The sequence below is a fragment of the Littorina saxatilis genome, linkage group LG15 (genome assembly GCF_037325665.1).
Source record: "Littorina saxatilis isolate snail1 linkage group LG15, US_GU_Lsax_2.0, whole genome shotgun sequence".
Classification (NCBI taxonomy): Eukaryota; Metazoa; Mollusca; class Gastropoda; order Littorinimorpha; family Littorinidae; genus Littorina; species Littorina saxatilis.
In genome coordinates, this window is record NC_090259.1 from 21,749,693 (window position 1) to 21,768,265 (window position 18,573).

Genomic DNA, 18,573 nt, shown 5'->3' on the forward strand with positions numbered 1-18,573 from the left:
CTAAACAAAATATGAGCCCGATCGCTTTGATAGTTTCCGAGAAAAGTCCAACGTTAAGGTGGTGTCTACGGACGGCCGGCCGGCCGGCCGGACGGCCGGCCGGACAGACTAACACTGACCGATTACATAGAGTCACTTTTTCTCAAGTGACTCAAAAATGAGAGCGTGACAGTGCCGCCTCAACTTTCACGAAAAGCCGGATATGACGTCATCAAAGACATTTATCAAAAAAATGAAAAAAACGTCTGAGGATATCATACCCAGGAACTCTCATGTCAAATTTCATAAAGATCGGTCCAGTAGTTTAGTCTGAATCGCTCTACACACACACACAGACAGACAGACAGACACACATACACCACGACCCTCGTCTCGATTCCCCCCTCTATGTTAAAACATTTAGTCAAAACTTGACTAAATGTAAAAAGAACACAAGTGACCTTGATTCTTCTAATTCTCGGACTAACGTCAGCACAAACACAGTTTCTTCTCTTGTTTGGAGATCTGGTAGGGTTGATGATCGTGGGCTCATTCTAGTCCTTCAAAGTCAACATCATTGTCTTCACTGTCGTCTCCACTCTCAGCTTCTTCTGGAAGAAAACTCGCGGGCACATACCGAAACATTGTCTGCAGCTTCGTTTTCAAGATATTTCAAGGCTTTTAGTTTGTACGAGCGTATGTCACTGTAAAGGATTTGTGCTTCGGCATGGCTGAACATAGAGAAGTGTTAAACACTCATTAAAAAACGTCACTGAACGACTTCCCTGTGGGACATGACGTGATTTTATTCCCACCCAAAAAAAAGGAGAACCATTGAACAGTGTGCACCAATCGTAGATATAGGAGGCCGACTGTCCTAAAACTTGTTTTCTTTAAACCGGGGTGGGCGTTTGCTAGGTATTGACCCCTCTGCACAACTTTTGGCCAAAAGTGGGGGGTGGGCGTTTGCTAGATACTGGGCGTTTGCTGGGGATTTTACGGTAGTAGTCATTAATGAGGTCACTGAGTGGTCGATGTTATTTACGCTGAGGAGTCAGAGTCAGAGGCCTCTTCTTCCTTCAGTTTGTCTGCCTCATCAAGGTTGTTAGTAGAAGTCGTAGTAATTGTTGATGATGGTACTCGTGTAGACGTGGTCGATGTTGTAGCAGCTGAGGAGTCACAGGCAGAAGCCTCTTCTTTTTTCAGCTTATTTTCCTCATCAAGGTTTTCGGTAGAAGTCATAATACTTGTTGATGATGGTACTGATGTAGAAGTGGCCGATGTTGTAGCATCAAAGGAATCAGACACAGAGGCTTCATCTTCTCTAAGTTTGTGTGCCTGAAAAAAGGCTTTGGCAGATTGTTCCAAAGACGTCAATAATGTGGAATTGGCCAATGTTGTGGCAGCTGGGGAGGCAGACACAGAGGCCCTTTCTTTTTTCACTTTGTCTGCCTCAAAAAGGGCTTTGGCCCGAGCACGCCAAATGTCGGGAAAGTTTCTAACAAACAGCGCCCTCTGAAGGACGGAGATCTGCTTGTTGTCTCGCACCAGCTTGTAGCGGCCACTGGCGCCCTTGTTGATGCGCAGAATCATCGCCATCTCCTGTTGAGGAAGAAAAGTAAAATAAAATCAACAGACGAACACACAAAAAATACACACTCCTCCCAAACACACATTAAGGCCTGTCATTAATTGAGCAAAGTATACTTCCCGAAGCTTGCTGCACGAAGCTATAGCATTGAATTTTTGTTAAAAAGAATTTGCATAGTCTTCGCGAAGTCGACTTTGGGCTCAATTAAGGATAACCTTTATGCATTTGATCCACGGACACATACAGACACCTTTATGCATTTGATCCACAGACACATACAGACACATCAATACAACAGATTACAGATTTGACTTCCTGAATTCAACAGTTTTTATCTGTCTTGGCAAATGCGTACCAGCACTGATTAAAATGTGACAAACGGAGGTGCGACTATTTGAGACAGGAAAGTGGGTATGACCACCATTCGTTGAATCAAATTGATTAGCATAGTTACAGACCACTTTCAAGCTAATTACTGCAAATGTGTCTAAATTTCAGTACAGTGAATGTCCCCGAAACTGTTAAAAATTCTAATTTGCCAGAAAACTTTCCCAAACCGGCGCCCTAAATGGTATGCCTTTAAATATGTGAACAAATGATGCAAAGAGTCCAATTTGCTGCAATCTGGCGATACTGATCTCTGAAGTTTTGAAACTGTTAGGAATACATGTATGCCACTTGGTAAAAAAGTCACACGCCTGAGTGAAGCTAACGAATCAGTCACCTCAGGTGGAATAGAGCGTTGACACACAGCCAGGAAAGAACCTCTGACTGGGTCGTCTTTGAGGCTGGCACCCAGGAGGCAATGTCTTGCTGCTGTTGTGACGAAGCACCGCAGTTCTGGGGTGATGCCCGGTCCGATGATCAGCTCTTCTAGTGTCAGCTGAAAAAAGGCGTTCGACTACATGAAAATCATGAAGGTCAGACTACATGAAAATCATGAAGGTCATCATGAGGATTGAGAGAGAGAGAAAATGTAAGTCTTACACCCTCACGGCAAAGCCATTAGCGGAAAGTGAGACGGGGAAAACTTGGCTCTGCTTAAAGAGAAAGGAAATCAAAATACTGTAAATAAAAAAATTATCAATAAAAATGTGGCAGCTGGGGGGGGGGGGGGGGGGGGGGATAGCCAGCTGCGGGTGGCTAGAGGAGAACTACATTTGGCTAGGGACCTGGCTGGGTCATCTTGGGTCAGTGCTGTGAATGGTCAGTTAAGGAGTTGTTGGGCCGATGGAGCAATTTAAGGGGCTTTATATTCTTGGCATTTGCGCTATCTTGCATGCGTGTATTCCATGTGGCCGGAGGATGAGAGTCTTTTGTTCATTTCAATGCTTCTTATTCTCTATAGTAACAGGAGACATGCAGGTTTTACAAAGATCTCATTTACTGCTGTTGTCCACAGAGTTATGATAACCAAAGGGAAGTAAGCGCACTAAATGCATACGACATGTGTAATGGAGTAAGCCAAAGTTATACAGAACTAATTACTTGGCACCTGAGAGAATAACAAGCATTGAAATGAACAAGCGACTTATATCCTCAAAAATGGATGATGGCTGCTAGCTCATATGTTCATCATTCTCCATGGCACTCTAACTAACACTTATGTACAGTCCTACACAAGAACCATCTTTTATTCCTGACCGGACATAGTCCTTAGATCAAGACTGGTTTTTACATTAAGAGTATTTTTCCCTCTGGTTTTTTTTTAGATCTTTTCAGACTATGTGTTGACGCAAATAAGAATGTTGAGTAGAACTGCAGCACTTTTTATTTCACTCTTCAAATCTATGGCATACAGTGGAACACCTCTTTTAAGACTCCCCAAAATCTAAGAAAATAAAGTCTTATAAAGGAGATTATGTGAAAATTGAGGTACATTTACAGAGGTTAATATTATTTCCAGAATATCTGAAGAAAAAACCCACCGTTTCAAAAGGGGGTGAGTCTTAAATTAACACGTCTTACAAGAGGAGTTCCACTTTTACAAATTGTATTCCACTTTTTGCAAACTAGCTCTCACCCTTTTGGCATAGCTTTCTATCATCTCTACGATAGCATCTTCAAGCCAGGGCTGCAAAGGGTTGGACATCCATTTCTGCTTCTGGCTCACTCTGTCTTCGTTGCTGTTGGCTGTTTTTTCAGAATCTCGATCCGTGTTCGACTGTTCCTCAGGCTGTATTGTGTTGGCCGTTTCTTCAGAATCTTTCTCTGCGTCTGACTCTTCTTTAAACTGTGTGTTGTCAGCCATTTCTTCAGAATCTTTCACTGCTTCCAAGTCTTCCTCCTCCGGCAGTGTTGGGTTGGTCGTTTCTTCCGAATCCGTCTCTTCCTCCTCCTCAGGCCAGACATTTTGAACACGTTCCTCTCTCGGTGGACCCTCCAGTTTCAATGCCTGCGCGCGTGCTGTTATTTCCTCCACAGGGATGGCTTTACTCGGGTCTTCAACTCCTTTGTTCTGTAAGAAAGAAAACAATAAAAAGATTAATAAATCAATCTAATCAGGGGTGTCAACAGTTCAACTGTGTGATGTTATCTAAAGTACTACAAATAATTCAGTTGAACACACACACACACACACTAACACACACGTGCATGCCTGTGCCCCCCTACACACACACACACATGCTGATGCATGCACACACACACACTAACACTCATGTGCATGTCTGTGCCCCCCTACAAACACACACCCATGCACATGCACACACACACACACACACACACACACACACACACCAGACCTGTCAACCCCTTCCAAGGCCAACCTGTACTAATATGTTTAAAAACTGTAATCAGGGCAACAATCCCTTACACACTCCCAAAAAATGAACACACGCAAACCTCAGTTCACACACAAGACTCGCAATTCACTCGCACGACATAAAAAAGAAGAAAGACCAGCTGGTAAATACTCAACATTTATTTTGTATTCATAAAACACATCTGATTTAGCATTAATAAATACATACAACTACTGTAAAACGCACCCACACAACTACTACTGTCCACCAGGAAAAATCACAGACCAGATCACTTTAAGCTTAAATTTATAACACGGTCACACCCACACAACTACCGTATTTGACGGATTACAAGACGCACCGTTTTATAAGCCACACCCCCGACTTTTAACAAAAAAATTGGGACGAGCCACGTATAGGCCGCGTCACTATATTAGCCGCCGTCGAAAAAAATATAATCAGATCGTGTCAATCAATCGAAACAACCAGGCAAACGAAAGTACGGCATTTGGCAAAATCGGCTCCGAGAATAAACAAGTGAAACAAAGAAGAAAAATGAAAAAATTCAAAGAAAAATATCACACACACAATTTGTAACCAACACACACATGAAGTCCCGCCCGGAATAAGCTTTTTTTGGGATGATTTACGACTTTTGCGCACATTTCGAGCAGACGAAAACACAACATGGCGGCTCTCGCTCTCCCAACTATCGCGAGACACAAAAAAACGAAATCTCGCACGCGCGAGATCCTGATACATCCGGTGTTTCTCTGTACGCTATCTTGTCACGACGACTTGTTGACAAACGAAGATTCGCGAAAGAAAGAGAAAAGCGCTGAGTCTTGAGTAGAGAGCTAATAAAGTACCGGTAATCGCTAATCGAGCGAAATGAAAATCCGCGGCGACTTCCATTAGGTGAATGCTATTCAAGTTTAGGTAACGTTTTAGCCGCATCTTTTTATAAGCCGCAATGCGATTTAAAAAAAAAAAAGTCGCGGCTTGTAGTCCGTCAAATACGGTTCTCTCTCCAATGACAGCCAGCCCGTCGGGCAATGCTTCAGGATCTCCAGTTCATCCACCTCGGCGAAGAGTTGAAATGAGCGGTAATCTACTTTTCGTTTTGAGCTATACCCCCTCCCCCATACACTCACACAGAGACACACAAACAACAGGATTGAGTCTATGCTAATCGCTTCTTGTGGCTACTAAACAATAACAATAAACTCCTAATACTTCTTTAAACGTTCTGTAAAAATGATTTGCATGAAAAGTGTTGAAAAGAAGAGATAAAATAAATCCTCAAGGCAGTGAACACACTCACCATGCACTGACATACGAAAGCAGCCACACAAACACAGCACTGAGGAGCGTGTGCAGATGCTTTGCAAGAATAAGCTTGAAAACCAGTTTGAATAAATAGCAGCAGATAAGAGTTGCATGTTATTCATAATCTTGTAATTTATTTTCTTCTTGTCTGGCTTTATTGACTGCATGCCGATCATGTGGCATGGCAGTGACTTTTCACTCTTCAGTCAAAAATACACTGTACATAACACAGCTCCCACTCTCCCTCACTAATGCCTACCCCAAGCCGTGACAACTGATGCTTGGAAATTGTGTGGAAGAGTACACCTCTCTATTTCTCTCCAATGCTCTTCCTGCTGACATGCAGTGACACCGGACACCCCACAGAGTTTAGCCAGCTACCCCTCCCCCCCTCTCTCTCTCACTCCCTCCAGCCATGTACTGATTTGGGCTGTGGCCAGAGAGGCCAGCTGCACATTCACTCAGAGCAAAACCAGTTGACTGTGTCGTAACTTTTGACAAAGCAAGACAACTGAAGGGTTCACAGATTAGGCAACCGACTCACTGGTCAAGGCTGAGGGGAAACAAGAGTATCTTGTCAATGAAAGAGGTTACACACAGACACACAATGCTGATAACTGTGGCCAGTTTTTCACTCTCTTTCCCTCAGGACCTTCATCGACTGTGGTTTCTGTTGTTTACGTCCAACAGACAAGAATAAAGAGCACAGTGCAGTTTCATGTTGGCATCTTCGCATGTACTCCACTCCTGACCAAAAATACCCCCTCCTGATGGGTACACGTGCACTCAAGTTATGAGCGACTGTCATCACGCCATTGCGGCTGTGATCTTTGTACCAAGAGCCGGACTGCTCTATTATCGATTTTGTTGTGGTGAAAATTTGACAATGGTCTGTCCGTACATTGGAGGTATGACCTGCTGTTGGGACCGAAAATGAGTGTCCGCGTCCACGTTTTGCAGGTGTCCGTTTAACACTATTGTGACTAGCATTGCCACGGCGTTAACGTCCTGCCTGCCCAAGCTTGCCACCAAGAAACTTCCCAAAAAACAGTAACTGTAAAGAAATCTGTCTAGCAAGCTTGAATTAAGTCCAATCACCACCACATTTTGTGTACTAATTAAACAAGAAGAGCAAACGCTCGATCGAGTCACTTTCGCAGTTCTGAATATTATATGAGGCATCAGATGGACAGGAAGAAATTGCTATTCACAACACAATGAGTCACGTTCACATAAAATTTGAGCCCGGTCACTTTTATAGTTTCCGAGAAAAGCCCAACGTTAAGTTGTGTGTTGCCGAACAGAAAAGGCTAGTTATCTCCCTTGTTTTTCTGATAACGTTCGTAAAAGGCTACAGATGTAAATACTTTGATGTAAAGAATAATCCTACAAAGTTTCAATCACATCCGATGAACTTTGTCAAAGATATAAAATGTCTAATTTTTCCTTTGACGCTGACCTGTGACCTTGAAAAAGGTCAAAGGTCAACGAAACCATCGTTAAAGTGTAGAGGTCATTGGAGGTCACGACTAAACAAAATATGAGCCCGATCGCTTTGATAGTTTCCGAGAAAAGTCCAACGTTAAGGTGGTGTCTACGGACGGCCGGCCGGACAGACTAACACTGACCGATTACATAGAGTCACTTTTTCTCAAGTGACTCAAAAATGGATGCCCAGTTCAGTCGTGCTATTTATAAGTTTGTCACGCAATTTGTTTTAGCAAAGGGGGGGTGAAAGGGGGATAATTTGTGGTTTTTTACGTTTTTTTGTGTGTGTTTTCTTTTCCACTGCTTTTTTAAAAGTTATTTTTTAACAGAAAGTATTATAAATAATGTTATAACCAAACAAGGTGTAAAACATATGAATTAGCTGAAATATTGTTAACATTCTACACAGAAATAAGGAGACGGTACAAAGAAAAAAACAAGCAAATCCCGCATTCACTCACAGCATCCTGACTCAAATGAAACAAAACTGTGACACTCACCAAATGATGTCTAGGTAATCCATATTGAATATAAGTCACATTTTCACAACAAAGTCCCAACTGTACACCTATGAACATTTCCAAAAGGATTAGGAGGCTCCAGCCATCCATTGTTATCAGTGCTGCCACGCCCCCTTGCAAACTACACGATTCCAAGATCCATGCAGTACCACCCTACCACGTGTAGTTTGCCGACTCATACTAGCAACAACAGGACTGTTTCTTCCTCAATATCACTGCTATTATCGCTTTCTTGAGGTGAAAACAACACGTCGGAATCATGATCTACAGGATCCTCAAGATCCAACATCCGGAGAATCTCCTCCCGTGACAAGGCTCGTCTTCGATTCATTTTTTTTGTTCGAAAAAACCACGCAAATCTTCTCTAATTTGCACATGGCGGAAGAGCAAGTCACGTGTATCAAGGGAAACAACTCAATTTATTGCAAGCTTCAAAAACCGGGAAGCAATCACGAGTCGTGTACCTTGTACAGTCGAACCCACTTAAAACGAACACGCTAGTTACGAATTTTGACTTATAACGAATTAGTTTTAAGTTCCCAACTGAATACCTCTTTCTTCATGCTTAAAAAAAATGCTTAAAACGAATTCTTTATAACGAATTTACGCTTATAACGAGCACTTTTTGGATTCCCAAGCATGCATAATGTCTGTAATTTACTCACGCTTATGACGAAATCTTTAAACTCGTCCCGAGATCGACATATCATGGGAATTTGAGAAGTTTGAATACACGTGTGTCAAAGTCTTCCCTTGCGTCGACTGCTTGAACCATTGCTCAACCGATCACTGAATAAAGTTAAACTGATTACACTGTACTCACAAAACAATTTCAAATTTAGAATCAAAGTGATTGATAGCTCAGACACTGAACATGAATGACTGACTGACGTTTATTTCCTTCGCGAATACCAAAAACGAAACATCAATGTTTAGAACGGAAGCCATTGCCAAAAAATATAGATGCCAGAGTGGTTTCCCTTGGACAAGGGAAACCACACTCTCAACGTTTGCGTTCGCCGGTTCGCGATAGTTTATCAGTCAGTCAGTGCTTTCGATTTGGATTTGAACATCATGTTGCAACAAAACAAAACAAAAACTAAATTGGCCAAGGTTTGCTACCCGTCGCCAAGGTAAGTGATTCCGGACAAATGATAGGAACACCGCGAATGTGGACAGTGTCAGTGTGTGCGCGTGTGTGTGACCAAAAACGTAACAACTGGATGAAACATCTGTGTGCTCACTCTCACTCAAACTCAACAATCATCACTCAACATGAGACACACATGAACATGTACCTGAATATGTCACTTTATTGTCTAAACGTGAAGCAGCATGAAAGTTGCGAAAGAAACAAATTGAAACACCATAAAATGTACAAGACTTAAAAAAAAATTTTAAAAAAAATAAAAAATCGATCAATTTTCTTAATACGAATTTTGGTTAAGACGAACTTTTTTTCCGATCCCCAGTGATTCGTCTTAAGGGCAGGTGGGCCAGTGCAAAATTGACCAAATCGTTCAAAACACTGTTTTGGGTATTTTAGCAGATTATGTTTCCATAACATACCTATCATCCATGTGTGTCGGTGTTTTTGTCAAAAGTGTCCTATTTATCTGTCAAAAAAGACAAAATGTGAACATGTGTGGCATTGATTGTCTTCTGTAGTCGATATTCCCCCGCCAAAAAATGTCTCATTTCAAAGGCTAGTTACAGCTTTGTCCTCAGCAAAACAGTGCATTCACGACATACGAAACTGCGCAGCAGCTCTTGACCTATAACATGACATCAGTGTTTTGATGAATGTTCCATTCACTCAGCCACTTGTCCGTTGCAAAGGCAGCAATCGTAATCGAACGGAAATGTCCTTATTTGGAAGGTACTCGACATCCATTGGTTCGTTTCATAAACCGAAATCGGGAACCAGTTTACTTTGTGAGTGCGCATGCTCAGCTTACGAATTTTGCATACGGAAACTACCGAAGAGACTCTCGGCCATGACGGGAACACCCGAAGTTCACTCGGTTTTACAACATCCTGGTTACACATCAAACGATCGGTGACAACCGAAAGCGAATTTTTCCTTGAGAAACAACCTTTGATACGATAACAATGGCTCGAAATAAGAAAGAGGACAATGTCTTTATTAGTTCGGTTAGCAACAACAAGTAGTTCCGCTGGTACTAGGCCAAAGTTTGGATTCTGTCGGTGTTTCCGATACAGAGGAAAGCTTTGATCTCTACGCAGATCCACAGGTCGCCATTTCCGAACACGCCATGCAGCACACTTTTTACGTCTCGGCACTGGCTTGCTTTGCGCTGAATTTGAGTCAGTTTCTGTGCAGTATCTCCTCGACAAGCAAGTTGAGCATTTGCTACGCAAAAAAACAAAAACAGGAGAAAGTATCCAACATCAGTCAGATTATCAGTAATGTTTGCTGGGCCTGCCATTTCCCGAACGAAACTGGATCAGCAACTGTTAGTATCAATCTGCACTTTCGTAAATTCCGTCACTGTCTTGACGAACTGTGTCATTTTCTTCACCGCGATACACAGTTCATTGCGAAGAGCTTCCTCAGTAAATCGTTCAGATTCCACGTTCGATTTGTTCTCAAAAAACAACTCAAACGAAAGTTTCAAACTCATCATCCTCCATCTTGCTTGTCGAAGCACCAAAGTACTGTATCGATGTAAAAACAAAAGCAGAAAACTTCGAGGAAACCAACAAATCGACGAGATAACGGAAGGAAATAAGTCTCGTTCTGGCTCAAGTAAGTTACCGTTAAAAATACCGTTATTCTCGCATGCAAATACAAACGAGAATCGGGTCATTGATACACGTTTAGCGCTGGGGCAGTATCCCCATGCTGGTTGACAGAGGGAAAGAAGGGATGGACGCATAAATTCTCTGCTGGCGTGCTAAAGGCTAAGTAGTTTGCAATTCAAATAAACTAAGCTGTTCATTCATAACACAGTGTTGTCCTTGTGTGTCTGTTTCAATAGTGTTTCTGTGGTGCTCAATCTTCAATGTCGTTTTTCTCAGTTCAGCCATTTTGCCTACGGTTACGTCTTGGGTTACGCGATTTCTCTGGCTGTAATTTAGCTAGAGCAATATTTTCTTTTGTAGTTTGTGCAGAATATAACATTCTAGGGGATTACGAAGGGATTTTGCTGAAATTTTATTATAGTCATATCCAGATTATTTCAAAAAATAATTTCGCAAGCGTTACCCTAAAGTTTGACAGTTGTAACAAAGAAGTGTTCCTAACTCCAAATATAAATATAATAAACAAGATCTGCTTCGTAATCCCCTAGAGCATACCCAGAAGGATAAAATAAAACAATAATTAGAAGTGTGACAATCACATCTGATGAAAATCCGTGTATCTCCTGTACTCCACTTTTGTCTGTATTTTGACTGTTTTTGTCGCGTAAAACAAAAACCAGCAACCGAAAATACAAAAAGTGACTATTCTTTGTCATCATTTGTTCATTTCTTTCATAAAATAACATTCAGACACAATAAAAGATTCAAAATTAAAAAAAAGGTAGTGCACTGGCCCACCTCCCCTTAAGCGAGTTCGACTGTATGTCTGTTACTCAAATAGTCACATCCCGTCCATGGGCGTGTCAGCGCTGTTACTAATTTAGTCACCTCACGTCGCGAAAGTGTTAAGGGGGGGGGCAAATACAGAAGGAAAACACTCCGTGCCGAGCAATTGTGTCCGTACATGTCAGGTGTCCGCTCACGCCGGGGGCCGTACATTGCAGGGACTGCTGTACAGCAGTCCCTGCAATGTACGGCCCCCGGCGTGAGCGGACACCTGACATGTACGGACACATTTGCTCAGCACGGAGTGTTTTCCTTCTATATTTGCCCCCCCTTAAACGGACACCTGCAAAACGTGGATGCGGACACTCATTTTCGGTCCCAACAGCAGGTCATACCTCCAATGTACGGACAGACCATCGTCAAATTTTCACCACAACAAAATCGATAACAGAACAGTCCGGTTCTTGGTACAAAGATCACAGCCGCAATGGCGTGATGATAGTCACTGATAACTTGAGTGCACGTGTACCCATCACTGAGGAGGGGGGGTAGTTTTGGTCAGGAGTGGAGTACATGCGAAGATGCCAACATGAAACTGCACTGAGCTCTTTATTCTTGTCTGTTGGATGTAAACAACAGAAACCACAGTCGATGAAGGTCCTGAGCGAAAGTGAGTGAAAAACCGGCCACAGTTCTCAGCATCGTGTGTCTGTGTGTAGGCCTAACCTCTTTCATTGACAAGATACTCTTGTTTCCCCTCAGCCTTGACCAGTGAGTCGGTTGCCTAATCTATGAACCCTTCAGTTGTCTTGCTTTGTCAAAAGTTACGACACTGTCAACTGGTTTTGCTCTGAGTGAACAGTGCAGCTGGCCTCTCTGGCCACAGCCCCCAACAGTACATGGCTGGAGAAAGGGAGAGAGAGAGGAAGGGGGGGGGGGGGGTGGAGGGTTAGCTGGCTAAACTCTGTGGGGTGTCCGGTGTCACTGCATGTCAGCAGGAAGAGCATTGGAGAGAAATAGAGAGGTGTACTCTTCCACACAATTTCCAAGCATCAGTTGTCACGGCTTGGGGTAGGCATTAGTGAGGGAGAATGGGAGCTGTGTTATGTACAGTGTATTTCCGACTGAAGAGTGAAAAGTCACTGCCATGCCACATGATCGGCATGCAGTCAATAAAGCCAGACAAGAAAAAAATAAATTACATGATTATGACATGCAGCTCTATCTGCTGCTATTTATTCAAACTGGTTTTCAAGCTTATTCTTGCAAAGCTTCTGCACACGCTCCTCTGTGCTGTGTTTGTGTGGCTGCTTTCGTATGTCAGTGCATGGTGAGTGTGTTCACTGCCTTGAGGATTTATTTTATCTCTTCTTTTCAACACTTTTCATACAAATCCTTTTTACAGAACGTTTAAAGAAGTATTAGGAGTTTATTGTTATTGTTTAGTAGCCACAAGAAGTGATTATCATAGACTCAATCCTGTTGTTTGTGTGTCTCTGTGTGAGTGTATGGGGGAGGGGGTGGTGTGGTCACCCCTCCCGTGACCGGACACCTGCAATGTACGGACAGTTTTGCTATGGCCCAAGGGTGTCCGTTCATGAGAGGGACTGCTGTAGTAGCAGAAACATGCATTATCACAAGTTGTTTGACTGGTACTCACGCGGTCTCTTTGATGACCGAGAGGAAACTTGACCAGGGTAGTAGTAGCAGAAACATGCATTATCACAAGTTGTTTGACTGGTACTCACCTGGATTTCTATTTCAGCCACAGGCGCTTCCGTTAAATAAGCCGCAGAGGTCAAGTGTGAGAAAAAAAGTTGCGCCTTATAGTCGGACACAAACACACAATCTATACACACACCAGTAAAAACTTACGCTGATGACATCATTGCTCATGTACATGTCCATCAAAATCATGGCTGCAGCTGCGTTGCGAGCTTTCGGCTTGGAGGCACCCGTTCCTGTGACTGATTTCTGACCATTCACCGTTATCTCACATCTGTGGATCAACACAATTCACAGTAAGATAAGGAGATAATAACCATTAGAGATGTCGACAATGCAACATATCACACCGCTGTTCCCAAGGCTTCATTTCTGCTTCCTTAGCTGCAGGCTATTTTTAGCACCCATCCTTTCCCCACAGCAGAGATAACACAGCAATAGCGGTGTCACTAAAAGTCGAAAAGACGCGAAAAGACGCGAAAAGACACGAAAAGTCCTGGTACATGTAACTGTTTTTAGTCGAGATTGGTGATTTAATATACACAATCATCAAAACATGCACTCTCTCTCTCTCTCTCTCTCTCTCTCTTCCTCTCTCTCTCTCTCTCGCTGTCTCTCTCTCTTTCTCTCTCTCTCTCTGCATGTGTGTGTGTGTGTGTGTGTGTGTGTGTGTGTGTGTGTGTGTATGAGCTTGTGTGTGCGTGTGTGTGTATACGAGGGTGTGTGTGTGGATGAGTGTGTGTGTGTGTATGAAGTGTTTGAAGTGGGCGGTCATTTGTGAAAAGCTCGCCAAAAACGGATCGCTTGGGCCCCAGGTGGTCGTAATGTAATGTGCCGCCAGCTTGACTCGGTATGTTGGGGGAATCGGCGTTTTGTCAAGTAGATGTTAATTCCTTTGTCGGATCGGATGGATAGAATACCAGCTCAGCTGGCGTGTGGTCAGTTGCGTAACTTTTATGAGTTACCCGGGGTAGCCGCTGATAACACGTTCGTGTGGGAATGTTTGATGCGCTCAGATCAAAGCCTCATTTAAGAGATAGCGAATTCCGTTGCAAGCCCCTGGAGCAAATTTTTGATTGGTGCTTTTGTGAACAAGAAACAATTGACAAGTGGCTCTATCCCATCTCCCCCCTTTCCCCGTCGCGATATAACCTTGAATGGTTGAAAACGACGTTAAACACCAAATAAAGAAAAGAAAAGTGAGGAGGTGATTGTTACAAGAAGGTGTGAATGCACTGTGTGAGTGTCAATGGTGAAAGGGTCAAAGGTTCAGAGAGAGAGAGAGAGAGAGAGAGAGAGAGAGAGAGAGAGAGAGAGAGAGAGAGAGAGAGAGAGAGAGAGAGAGAGAGAGAGAGAGAGAGAGAGAGAGAACTCAGAATTCAGAACTTTATTACATAAGGATAAAGGTTTTAGGCTTAGCTTAATCTTCCAACCTGTCATTGAAACATACTACAGAGAATAATTGTAAACGAAAGCAAAGACTGCACACATACACACACACACCCTCGTATACACACACACGCACACACAAGCTCATACACACACACACACACACACACATGCGAGAGAGAGAGAGAGAGGAAGAGAGAGAGAGAGAGAGGAAGAGAGAGAGAGGAAGAGAGAGAGAGAGAGAGAGAGAGAGAGAGAGAGAGAGAGAGAGAGAGAGAGAGAGAGAGAGAGAGAGAGAGAGAGAGAGAGAGAGAGAGAGAGAGAGAGAGAGAGAGAGAGAGAGTGTGCATGTTTTGATGATTGTTTATATTAAATCACCAATCTCGACTAAAAACAGTAACATGTACCTGGACTTTTCGTGTCTTTTCGACTTTTAGTGACACCCGCTATTAGCTCTCTCAGTGCTATGCACTGATCAGGCCAATCTCCCAGTAAAGCGCGGAAGCAGTTGGGTATAACAGGCAAGCGAGCTTAACAGTGTGCTGGCTGCAGCTGCTGGTAGCCAAACTATTCTCTCTGCTGGGCTATTTTTAACTCACACTAAAACACAAGCTAGGAACAGCCGTGATCAGACAATTTTGATTCAACAATATCACAGGCTTTACAGTACAGATGGTGTTCGGAAATAACTGTTCCGGGGTTTATGGGCTATAGAAAAAGACATGTGCAAACACCAACACTGGTGAAAATAAGTTTTTTTCTAGTTTCAGATAATTCTTTCATCACTTTACTTAGTCAAGTTGCTTTAGTGTCCTTGGTTTTTTTCCTTGTGCGATTCCTGGTTTCTTTAAGGTTTTTTCTCTCGGTTATTCTACTTTCCTTGATGTATAGTTCCTTTCAAGGATGTGGGCTACCTGTCAAACAGACAAATTCTTGCTTGTTCTACCTATCTAAAAAAAAGTTAGGTTAATATCCATGTATTGTCCAAATATTAATGACCTCATCTGACTTTTGCTATCTTGAGACTGAAGAAACAACACTTTACTAAGCTTAGTCTGTTTAATGTTCAATGAGACTGAAGAAACAACACTTTACTGAGCTTAGTCTGTTTAATGTTCAATGAGACTGAAGAAACAACACTTTACTAAGCTTAGTCTGTTTAATGTTCAATGAGACTGAAGAAACAACACTTTACTAAGCTTAGTCTGTTTAATGTTCAATATCTCATGATTATTTGTTTGTTCATGACTGCAAAGTTGACATATTTTGTTTTGTCTGCAAATAATTCCAATAAAAGCCGTTTTTGTTTTTCATTGTTGGATTTTGACCATTAGCAGTCTCTTTCAGATTTTTGTCTTTTTAAAACTAAACAATATTTTATTTTATTTTACCTGAATCTAGATTTCTTGAAGTGATTTTTTTCATTTTATTTTGATTATCTATTTTTGTTGTTGCCTGAATCCATTTAGATTTCTTTTTGTTTGTTTTTTCTTTTATTTATTCATCTATTTTATTTTACTTTATTCCCTTTAGATTTCTTGGTGTTCGTTTTTATATTTAGTCAAGTTTTGACTAAATATTTTAACATCGAGGGGGAATCGAAACGAGGGTCGTGGTGTATGTGCGTGCGTGTGTGCGTGTGTGCGTGCGTGTGTGTGTGTGTGTAGAGCGATTCAGACTAAACTACTGGACCGATCTTTATGAAATTTGACATGAGAGTTCCTGGGTATGAAATCCCCGAACGTTTTTTTCAGTTTTTTTATAAATGTCTTTTATGACGTCATATCCGGCTTTTCGTGAAAGTTGAGGCGGCACTGTCACGCCCTCATTTTTCAACCAAATTGGTTGAAATTTTGGTCAAGTACTCTTCGACGAAGCCCGGGGTTTGGTATTGCATTTCAGCTTGGTGGCTTAAAAATTAATTAATGACTTTGGTCATTAAAAATCGGAAAATTGTAAAAAAAAATAAAAATTTATAAAATGATCCAAATTTACGTTTATCTTATTCTCCATCATTTGCTGATTCCAAAAACATATAAATATGTTATATTCGGATTAAAACCAAGCTCTGAAAATTAAATATATAAAAATTATGATCAAAATTAAATTTCCGAAATCGATTTAAAAACTATTTCATCTTATTCCTTGTCGGTTCCTAATTCGAAAATTTTATTGTAAATTTTCATTTAATAAATATACCTACCCGAATCACATGTAGCATTGACACAATCGGAGATGCTAGGTTCTGTACAGGCTAACCGTCTAAGGGAAGCAACCCCAACCACAAAAGTGTAAACGTAGCCATGGTAATGCCCATACACCCGGGGAGTTACCTCCCCTCGTGCATGCCATGTCACTACTGCTACTGAACACGTGGTTCCTATCATTCGACCTAAAGAATAAATTCTCCAAATCAAAAGCGGGGTTGGCGGGAGGGAATATACTATGTGATTCGGGTAGGTATATTTATTAAATGAAAATTTACAATAAAATTTTCGATTAAATTACATATTCCTACTCCGAATCACATGTAGCAGATTACAACAACAAGGCGGTGGGAAAGAAAAATCTAACTCACTCAAAAAACCTTGCCAAAAACCTGGACCGCTGCCAAAGAATCAGGGCGGTCCCAGTGGGAAAGAAAAACTAACCCACTCAAAAGCCCTTGCCAGGGCTGGCCCACTGCCAACAGGCAGTGAGGGAACCAAGGAAAGTCCTGATTGACAGCCGAGAAGTATCTCAGGCGAAAAGCGAAAGAGACAACCTCAGAGATCCAGAAAGCTGTGCTCAGCACTTCTTCCAATCTCCTAGCCGTAAAAAACAGCACAGGAATAGACCCAAGCCTTGGATAATAACCCTGGCGAGCCAAGGGAAAGACAAGCTTCCCCCCCCCCTTTTATTGGAAGGAAATGCTAATGTCCTGAGAAGATCCGTGCGTAAGTTGTCCCCTCAACTGAGAAGGACGAACCCCCGCGGTGACCTTAAGACAACCATGCCAAAGTCTGCAAACCTTGGGATGTAGTAAAGCCCAAAAGGCTTGTGAGAAAGAAGTCAGCTCAAAATAAGAGTGACCAATCACAAATAGAAGGTCGCCAGTTATCCCCTACCAGTCCCTGCGAACGCAGGGAGAGAGGTAGCACCCGACAGCAGCCACTTACGACTGTGCGTAAGCTACCGGAAGTGAGGACCCACGGTGGTCAAAAACCGATGTGACTGGCAACCATAAACAAAATGGCTAAAAGCCAGAATGTTCCCAAAACAGTCTGCTTGAAGGTAATCGAGAGTGAATCAAAAACCGAAAGCAGAAAACCAAGACTGGTAAACGTAACCGTGAAGCCAGCCAGCCATAAGACTCCCGAAACCAGAGTTCTCAGGGAAAAAACAGGCAGTTAACTTCCTAGCCAAATCAAGAGCCTACCTGAGTTTGGCCAGAAAACCCAGAGCGCGTCTGTCCCTGTCTGAAGACAGAGTCCAACGCGGAGAAAAACGGACAACCGCCCTAGACAAAGTTGCCTTTTTGTAGCCGGGTGACTGTAAGGAAACCCGACCCAACAGACGTCATCCTGACTCGCCTCATACTAAGATGAGGAAGAAGAGAGGAAAGGCCCAAGACTGAAGTCACAGGAACCGAACCTTAGCTAAACCTCTGCCCGAAGGAGAAGAGTAGCCAAAACCTGAGAGAGAGGAGGAAAGCCACAAAGAACTACTCCTCAACATCCATTGTCCAAGACAATACCCCCTCAGGAAAACCTGAATGTTACTTCCGAGGCCAACTCAAGCGTACCTTAAGTTCGGACGAAACACCAGAACGCGTCTGATCACTAGAGAAAGACAGAGTCCGACTCGATGAAAGACAACAAGGACCAAAGTCCAAACGTTTGTGGCCAAACAGGGGTAACCTGAAGCCAGAGAACCCCACAAGCCACAAGAAACGGGAAGGCAACAACCACCATCGCCGCAACGTGGAATGGCTGTTGCCCGGCCAAGGCTGCCTATTGGCTGCCAGCTTAGCTTAACCAGAGGAATGAGCATGCTTTTGCTAAGCATGTTTCTGAGTATGCTAGCCTTACCTTCCTTCAACCCTTGTAAAGCAGTCAGAGACCTGGTGATCTCTATTCGACTGAATCTCTACTGCAGGCAAAGTTTAAGCGACTCTCTTTGACTGTTCAGGGAACTGAGAAAGCGAAAGAAACGAGTCCCTCCGACACCCGCCGTACGAGCGTAGTGAAGGAAGGGCAGCCTCATCTGCTCCATG

At 42.7% G+C, this 18,573-nt stretch overlaps 1 protein-coding gene across 2 annotated transcripts in view; it reads right to left on the reverse strand.

Moving 5' to 3' along the window:
* Nucleotides 1-809: 809 nt before the first annotated feature.
* LOC138948811 (uncharacterized) overlaps nucleotides 810-18,573 on the reverse strand; it is a 37,039-nt gene continuing 19,275 nt past the window's right edge. For both annotated transcript variants that reach the window (XM_070320436.1, XM_070320437.1), the window contains 4 exons: nucleotides 13,080-13,203; nucleotides 3,594-4,028; nucleotides 2,295-2,453; nucleotides 810-1,581 (listed from right to left, as the gene is read on the reverse strand). In XM_070320436.1, the coding sequence (XP_070176537.1) occupies nucleotides 1,021-1,581; nucleotides 2,295-2,453; nucleotides 3,594-4,028; nucleotides 13,080-13,203 (1,279 nt within the window). In that variant the 3' untranslated portion in view covers nucleotides 810-1,020. The remainder of the gene's footprint in view (nucleotides 1,582-2,294; nucleotides 2,454-3,593; nucleotides 4,029-13,079; nucleotides 13,204-18,573) is intronic.